The 9,328-nt window shown below is 35.0% G+C and overlaps 1 protein-coding gene across 1 annotated transcript; it reads right to left on the bottom strand.

Moving 5' to 3' along the window:
* Nucleotides 1-3,660: 3,660 nt before the first annotated feature.
* On the bottom strand, nucleotides 3,661-9,091 carry LOC25491348 (uncharacterized). Its single transcript, XM_013599244.3, has 7 exons — nucleotides 8,467-9,091; nucleotides 7,075-7,385; nucleotides 6,160-6,879; nucleotides 5,629-5,757; nucleotides 5,064-5,267; nucleotides 4,398-4,598; nucleotides 3,661-4,051 (listed from the first exon to the last, which is right to left on the bottom strand). Exons 1-7 carry the CDS (start codon nucleotides 8,732-8,734, stop codon nucleotides 3,929-3,931), a joined length of 1,956 nt encoding a protein of 651 aa, XP_013454698.1. The 5' UTR covers nucleotides 8,735-9,091; the 3' UTR covers nucleotides 3,661-3,928.
* Nucleotides 9,092-9,328: the final 237 nt, after the last annotated feature.

Here is a 9,328-nt window from a genome sequence, read left to right on the forward strand (position 1 = left end):
CATAAAATCAATAAACCTCTATAATCACAATTTAACCAAAAAAACCTATCAAATCAATCACAAAATAGCAACGCAATAGGATTCAAAAAAACTTACTTGATTTTGTGCTTGAAATTGGCTTGGAATGGCTTATGGTTTGTGAAATTCGCACCTATGGAAGCAAAAAACGTAACAGTAGAGTTTTAGTTTTGGAAACTCCTATGTTGTTTTGTTCATATGACAAACACAACGGCAGTTAACTGCCGGCTTCCAGCGGTTGTTAACTTCCGTCGCATTGTCTAATGCCAGTTAACTGCTGCTGGAGGTAAAAGCGTCATTTACTTGTGTCAATAGAGAATATTCTATGTCAGAAAAGCAATTTTCAAATGGTTAACCTAATGTTATTGTTGTGGCCAAGAACAAATTTATGTTTTGATGTTATCTAGTTATTATTGTGATCGAGAACAAACTTATTACGGTAGTCATTAACTGTAATACAAAATATTTGTGTATTTGGTACTTTTTATATAAATTGAATAGTATGCAATTCTAGATGATTGAGTTTTCAGTGTTATTTAAAATGTTATTGATTTGAAAATATTTAGAGAAATTATGGGGAAAAAATAACATTGCAACTTCAGTCTACTTATTATTATATTATAAAATTAAATGCCTATGATTTTACCATTTTGTCCTTAAGAAGGGCATTTTTGTAATTTCCTATTGATGGGGTGTGGTTAGTGCCACCTCATCATTTTAGGGTGGATTTCCCATTTTGCCCCTCACCATTTTTTTTAATTATTTTATAATTTTTATATTTTTAATAACTTTTAACTATTTTTCAATTTTTTCACCCAAATTCAGTTGCTTCTACATTGTCGTTGTGGGAGATTAATGTATCGTTTGACCCGGCATTTTTTCCAACTTCTCTACATTTTTAAGGAGAAGTTAGATCAAATACACTATCAATTATTTTAATTTCAATATTGTTTAATCATCACAACCTCACAAATATTTTTATTCACGCTGTCATTTAATGATACCAAATACTTCTATTTCCTTTCTTAAACCTCGCGAATATACACACACACACATTGACTTTAGAGTAATATTTTATGTCCGTCTGTTTGTGTTTTTGTTACGCTGATGCATATAATTTTTTTTAGTGTTGCTTGGTCGAGTGCTACCTCACCGATTCTTTTTAACTATTTTCCAATTTTTATATTTTTAAAAACTTTTAACTATTTTCCAATTTTTTTATTTTTAACTATTTTTCAATTTTTCTCCCAATTCAGTTGCTTCTACACTACCGTTGTGGGAGATTAAGATACCGTTTTAAGGAGAAGTTAGGCCAAGTACAATATCAATTAACTATTACTAGAAAGGAACTTTTTTAATGCATAAAATTGAATGGAATGAGCTTTGGCCAAAAGTTGTTGAATGCTACTTCAAAAAACTACTTCTCGATAATTTATTTCACAAGCATCTCTCTTCAAATAACGAGTGATGGAAGAAGGTGGTAAGCTCATATTTGATCTCGAAAAGTCACAGAAGAAATTGCAAATTCGAGTTGTTCCAAAGTAGATCTTTGTTGTTGAACTATTTGAACTTCTACTATTTTGACGTACCGCTTTGGACTGTAGTCACAAACTATCTTGACTTTGGGATGTCATTTGTTCTTTTCATTTTGTCTAATGTAAATATTGGCAAAAATCCCTTTTTGATTAGTCAATGAAACTTGCAATCTCTTTTATAAACCTAACTATTTTGTAACGTTAATCTGCACGTTGGTTCCAATTAGTATCATGTTAATTGTAATGTTGTTGTCCTAATCTCTTGAACAAAATAAAACATGCTCTTTTCCTACAGTAAATCTTTATAATGCTTTGGTAATTGTTTTAGAAATGTACATATATATAACTTCTAATTGACACTGCAATTTATTTTGTACCTAGCACTTCTCAAATGAGATATCAATGACATTTCTAAAAGGAATACGGAAAACAATCACACTCATTGACAAACAAGCTCAAAAAAGGTATAAGTTTCACTTGATAACGGCAAAGAGAGCAAGTTACAAAAAATACTTAAGGCGGCCAATGGTACAAATTTTGTCGTGAACATATGTTAGAGGTAGGTGATAAGTTAATTTTTGATCTAGAGAAGCCACCTAAAAATATGCACGTTCAAGTCGTTTCCAAATAAAGATTTGGTGTTCATGATTCGCACTTTCAACAGATCACCTTAACTCTAATCCCAGACTAGATTATCTTCACTCACCGATGTTATTTCTTTGTTTGATTTCATTTGATGTGAATATGGGTATCAATCATTTTTTAGTAACTCTATAACAACAACACTCTTTTTTATAATTTTGGATAATATGTAAATTCACATATCATTGGTTCCTTTATTGGTTCCAATTGTTTTCATCCTAAATATTATGTTAATTTCTAATCTCATAAACTAATTATATGCTCTCTTAATCAGCACATACATATTTTATGATGAATCACAATGTTCCGTCGTTTTAACATCTCTTCTTTCAAAGAATTTTTTTATCGAATACGTTATTGAACCCGTGCGAAGCACGGGTTTGTAACTAGTTTAAGATGAAAATTGGAGACAGAACCCAGTTTTCGTGACTAATTAGAGACAGAAATTAAAACCGGAAACAAGTTTGTGTCTGTTAGAGGCAGATCATAGTTATGAGATTTCCAAATGTATTTCCAGATATAGAGACAAGATATTTGTGTTGGAGAAGACTTATTTTTGTCTCTAATAGAGAAGCACAACAGTATGAGCTCTTCATTTATTTCCTCTGAAAAGGGGAGATGAGTTGTATCCTCTTTTTGTCCATTTCGACTGGGAAGGCCTCGAGACGAGGCACCTCTCTTTGCTTATGAGATAGTGGCATTGTAGCTGCCACAACTGTTCTGACTTGGAGGAGAATAAGATTGTTTCCTCTTATGCTTCTCAACTTCAACTATTCTTTCTAAGTATCCAGACTTGTGTATGCATCTTGTCAATGTAAGGTGGTGTAGGGGATCAGACTCTTACGCCTTCGAGGGGTGAACGTCTTCGCGAACGAGGACTTCATTGTGATCCATGTGAAGGGGAATCTATAGGGTTCACATTCCTACCTCTTTCATTTCCATTGTTGTTCTTGTTGTTTCCAATCCTTTTGTTGCTGGACAAATCATTTGATTTCTACTCTTCTCCCAGCACATTTTGCTCGCGCCCAACATAATTTCCAGTTATACCCTTACGTGAGTTAAGTCACGCAGCGTGACTTAACTCACGCACCTTATAAGTTCTGCGTAACTTAAGTCACACGCCACTGGCCTGTGCGCGAGTTAACTCACGCAAGTTGGCCGGTGGTCTGTCCTCAATAACAAACGTTTTTGTGGATGGTGGTAACCTTTTCAACCTTCAATCTACGCGTTTTTTTGACCACATTTATGGTAGTTATAACCTATACTACCATTCCCACCTACAAATACCCCTTCATACTTCCCTATTTCCTCACACCATATCATTTTCTCTCCCTCCTCACTCTCTCCCTCTATTTCTCTTCTTTTTTTGTTTCAATAGTCTCTTAGCTTAGCATGTACTGTTGTTCTTTGGTGGGGCTTTGACCCTTCAATCCACCAAAAAAAAAAAAAGGAACGGAAGCAGCCAGAAACAAACTATGCTAAATTATATTTGTTCTCAATCTGATGATGAATTTACAAATGTAAGCTGTCTCCCTATGCATAATATTGACAACAACTAAGGAAGGCAGAAAAGGAGAAAATACACAAGATCAAAACCCCTAAAACTAACACGTCAAAAAAACTCCCAGAGAAAAGATGACCATTTAGTCTCATTTCTCTTGAAGTTGAAGAAAAAAAAGGAAAAGGAAAATCTCTTATAAAAACCCTATGTAAAATCATTAAAAGAAATAAACTTATTGTCTTTGAGAGTCAGATGCAGTCTGGAGTCTACTAATGAAGGGTGATATAGCTGCCAGCAATGCCTTTGGACACTCTTCATGGGGTAAATGGCCACATCCTGATATTGCAAGAAGTCTCTGCATGTGAAATGGTTAAGAGAAACATTAGAAACTTCATGAGGCAAAACGCAAAACCATATGACAAGAGTGTGTCAAATGACAGGGAAATTCATAATGGAGAACAGGTAATTGAATAAAGGTATTTGTGGATGCATTTAGATGAAAAATGATCCTCTCGAGCAGAAAAAGATAAGAGAAAGAGGAAGAGGAAGAGACGTAGGAGAGATGAGGCGAATGAGGAGAGCGACAGAGAGGAACTGGAGGAGGAGTTGTTGTAGAGGATCCAGATTGGTATTTAGATATCGCAGAATTTACAAGTTCTGTGAAAAATGTACGAAAGTATGGTGAAAAGAAGGATACTTACAGAATTTTCTAGTTTTGAGGCCATAGCTTGACAAGATTTTAAGGAGACAAGGGAATCTTCAGCACCGGCAATAACTAAGACTGGAATGTCTTCTACAGCTTGTAGCAATGATTCGGCATTTTTTGCTGCAAGGATGGTTTCAGATGACAACTTACCAATCTCATGAACAGCTTCATCCCATCCTTCAACAGATAGTGGAGCCTTAGCACAAAAAAGAACAGTCACATATAACACAAGTCAGTAAATTTGTGATTTCAGAAATGATGTAAAAATGTAGCATCCTAATTTGCAAGGTTTGAACAGAGAATATTGATTTAAAAACTCAAATCATACTCCCTCAGTAAAAAAGTACAAGGTATTAGACATATGCGGAAAAACTAATAAAAAACTGTACTTATTCACCATGCCTAACTATCTAAGAAAAGCAGAAACAAAAGCATGTGTTGTTAGGCGCTACAAATTTCTGATACCTCATTATTCGGCCTCTATCTCTAGGTTAGGCAAGGATAGGGCGTTAGGCTGTGACAACCAATTAACATTTTTTGCTGAGTTCGTTGCAATTACATACAATTTCTTATCTTCTGTTCACATATTGAAACATGCAAAGGACAGAGCAGTTCCTAATTAAATCATGTACACATGGTTTAAGTTAAGAAACAAACATACCTTATAGAGATTCAAAACTTCTGTAGTCAATTTGGTAGCATCATACCAAGCACGCCGATTCACCACTTGAGTGATTTCCATCCTTAGTAGAGGTCGAACCATATGCTTCTTTCCAAGTGAGGTATGCAGGAGGATTCTTGCAAAGGAAGGAACCACTTCCCTTGACAAGCTAACATTTAGCAATACAACCCCTTTTATAGTAACCTAAATTGACCCAGAAAAAACGTTTTAGTAAACACTAAATCAAATATGACGCATGCACATCAATTGTCGCATATTATCAATGATCAACTAAAACATGCATTTATGGGGATTTAGCTATCTATGTGATCACACTCATTCACACCCTGGAAAAAATAAAATAAAAACAGTAGAGCTACAAAACCAAACTCATAGGAATTAAACCAAAACAAAACTGCAAAACCACATTAGGCTGTGACTGAATTTGCAAGCATGCATTGTTGTTTACATTTAGATAAGAAAAAAAAACCTCAGCAGCATGATTAGGTATATCAAATACACAAGTTGCCTATTTACCAAATAACAAAAAGGAATAAATACTCACATTACAACAATTCATTGATGTTTTAATTCTTTGTGCAGCCATAAGAGCAAGCAATCCTCCATCATCATGACCAATTAACACCACCGACGAAAATCCAATCTCAGAACAGAATGATAAAAGCAAGTCAATCTGAAGAAAAGAATAGAAAAATCTATCAGATAATTGATTTCAGATAAACTTTAGGTTGAAAAAAAGTTAGAAGAATGATAGCAATACACTCTTCCCATCCAACTCTATCATTAGATGTAGATCATGTGTCAAATAGTGTGTCGCTAGCATTTTTCTTAAAATATATGGCATTGAATAAGAACACCAAAAAGAAAAGGAGAACCAGAAACGGGCAACCAGATTGAAATTTGAAAGCCAGTGGTTGACCCTCTAGTGATAAGGACAGCATTTTAATCATAACACAGATAACTGTGTTTGACCTTTGCATTCATTACTTATTTAATATTTAACCAAGAGTTCAAAACTAAGAAAATAACAAAACGTCTTCTAATACATCTTGCACCAATGGTAAATTATAATTACCTGACTTTCAAGCTTATAAGGATTGGGCAATTCCTTTTCTTCCCAGTCCTCCGGACGTGGTCTTGAACTTAATCCCCAACCAGGCCGATCGAATGCAGCAACTGTGCAATTAATCTCCCTAGCAAGAGACCCCATCACATGCCTCCAAGAGAAAACTCCTCCACCAAACCCATGTATTAAAACAGCACCTAATTGACCAATATTTTGCTCCAGAGTTAAAGAATCCAATTTACTAGTTTCATTTTCTTCACAAATACCATCTAGATGAAAAATAGGGATATCTTCAGAAAAAACAGTAGTTGCAGTACTATCTAATAGAGGTGTGTATAGAGATGATCCATTGAGTTGATTGCTATAGCTCCTGTATAAATGCCGCTCTATCTTCGGAGACATATCTAGCTGATGTCTATCAAATTTCTCCAATCCTCCAGCCATTGATGAAGTGCTGCACCTAGAATTTGATTCAACACAGGCTGTTGAGGACAAAGTATGCGGAGGTGATCCAGGTAAGCTGAGCTTGTAATGAAGAGTAAGTCCTTGGCAGGTAATGAAACAACTGTCTGAGTCTGCAAGTAATCTGGCCTGCAATGCTTCGTCACGAGCTGTGCCAAAAGGTCTCCGCCTCATTTCACTGTCACTTTTTGGGGTTCTTCCCCCACAAGGAGTAGGAGAACGTGGGACCTTTGGATAGACACTGAAAGCACTTTTGCACGATAGGACCTGTTTATGTAAAGCATAAATAAACTTATGCCGTTTTTAACTCACATGAATCACCAAAATTTTATAAATTTTCTTTTAAGCTAGCCTGTACTTGTAGTATTACAACCGCTTATATCAAAAACAATTTAAACCAAAGAAGCAACATATAAACCAGCCTGAGAAATTACAGAGACTGGATAACCATTCCAAACTTACAGATTCAGGGTCAATGCGATGAAACAAGAACTTTCTACGTGCTCTGCAGCTGGTTCTATAAGCAACAACGGTATGACCAAGAGCAAACACAACCGACGAAAGAAACAGCACAGGCATTCCCCAAGACTTCTTCAAATGGAGTCTCTGCCTCTTTAGAGAAGCCAATGAAGCTTCAGCTTCAATCTGGGAATTTACAGTGAAAAGACAAGCTTTGACTGAAAGGAGAATAATTGAGGAAAAAGAACATAGAGTCACAGTTCCAAGGTAAGGACCGTGTGAAAGAGCAGGCCCATCACAAATTGAATAAACACCTGCAATTAACAGAGAAAAATAACCCAACATCAAAATTTATAATAACCACAGAAAATCCAATTACTATTTCTTTCTACATATTCTACCCATGAAATTCATTCTACATGTTAACCAGACACTAATACTTCAATTTAATCTGAAAATTGTAAATATAATTTTTTCCTCAATTATTAATAAAAAATAAACAAGAATCTAAAACTTAAACAGCTTAAGCAGCTGAACATCTGAGCAGTTATTTAAAATTAATGCATGTTTGGATTGAGGGTAAGTTTGGCGAAATCAGAGTAACATAGTGATTTTGTTGAAGCACCAAAGAATAGTTTTTTTGCCAAGACCACAATTCCAACATGCAATTAGAGATGTTGAAGCAAAATCTAAATGTAAAAGGTAGACAATAATAAGAAAAATCAAGAACTAATAGCAAAAATAAACTAGAATCTAAAACTTAAACAACTTAAGCAACTGAACATGTGAGCAGTTATTTAAAATCAATGCATGTTTAGATTGACGGTGAGTTTCGTGAAATCATAATAACACCGTTATTTTGTTGAAGGACCAACTTATAGCTTTTGTAAAAATCACAAAAACCAAGAACTAAAAACAAAAATAAACAAAAATCTAAAACTTTAAGAACTTAAACAACTGAACATGTAAGTAGTTATTTAAATACATGTTTGGATTGCCATTGAGTTCGTCGAAATCACGCTAGCCCATGATTTTGGTGAATCTCCAAAATTGAACCTTATACCAAAATCACACCATGATTCTGCCAACCTCACTGTACCACACCGTGATACCGCCAAACTCAACACCAATTAGTCCAAAATCCAAACATGCACTTAGAGATTATGAAGCAAAATCTAATTATAAACTTGAAAAACTATATGCATATACTTAACTTGGAAATTAACAAAACAACAAAACAAAGATAAGAAACACATTAAAAAGAATAAAAACAAACAAATTGTTATCATAAAGTAAGATTAAAACTTAGAAAACACAAATTTTACAATTTCTTCAAAAATCAAACAAAACAGCACAACAAAAAAAGTTAGAGAGAGAGAGAGAGAGAGAGTATACAAATGATGATGAATGATCTTAAGACTGAAACAAGAGGAATGTCCATCAAAGAACTCTTGAAAGAGTAACGACGAAGAAGCTGTTTGAAACTATAGCAATTAACACAAGTAAAATTGGAGATCAAAACACACGGAACAAGAACATCAACCACCGCAACAACCACCGGAAGCGACGTAACAATCAGCGAAACCACCAATGCAACAACAAAGAAAACCGTTCGAATACACCTCCAAAGCTTCTCCAACAAGCATTGTCCTCCCTTCGCCATAACCGCCCTAACAATCTCTCCGGGATTGACGGACGGTTAGTTACGATCGCTTCAACAGATTAACGAGACCGGAGTAAGGTTACCGGACGGTGGCGCATTTGCCATTTCCGGTGAACGGAATAGGAGGAAGGGAAGTTCAGTGTTGGTGGAGGGATTGTGTGGAGACGGTGGAGAAGAACGCCATGGACGACGGCAATGTTCGCCGGAGATTTGTTAGGGTTCCGGTGAGAATGAAATGAGATAGTTGTCCGTAATTTTTGTTCGGTTTGAAATTGAATGCTTTCTTCTTGTCTCTTCTCTTCTCTTCCTATTCTCTCTGTTTTTCTTCGTCCACTCTCTTTTATTATTTTATTCTTTTATTAAATTTTTTAATAAATTAAGTATCTTATGTACGCATAAGTGCAAATTCGAGTAAAAGTTATAACGAGTCCCGCATAGCTCGGTCAGCATATGTAAGGGTTGGATTGAAATTCCAAACACCTAATTTATTCATTTTAAAAAGTGAATTATATCAACTAAATTATTTGACAAAAAAAATAAAGTTATGATGAGTGATAAAACTCTCAAATGTTATAAATTTTAGTTCAACTTACA

The sequence above is a fragment of the Medicago truncatula genome, chromosome 4 (genome assembly GCF_003473485.1).
Source record: "Medicago truncatula cultivar Jemalong A17 chromosome 4, MtrunA17r5.0-ANR, whole genome shotgun sequence".
In the NCBI taxonomy this organism is placed as follows: Eukaryota; Viridiplantae; Streptophyta; class Magnoliopsida; order Fabales; family Fabaceae; genus Medicago; species Medicago truncatula.

Bases quoted from the DNA above. Each gene is read 5' to 3' on its own strand.
- LOC25491348 (XM_013599244.3), bottom strand. From the start codon at position 8,734: ATGGCGAAGGGAGGACAATGCTTGTTGGAGAAGCTTTGGAGGTGTATT. The intron at 6,880-7,074 runs GTAAGTTTGGAA...TTACATAAACAG, and splicing joins ATCGCATTGACCCTGAATCT to GTCCTATCGTGCAAAAGTGC. The intron at 4,052-4,397 runs GTAAGTATCCTT...TTTCACATGCAG, and splicing joins CCTCAAAACTAGAAAATTCT to AGACTTCTTGCAATATCAGG.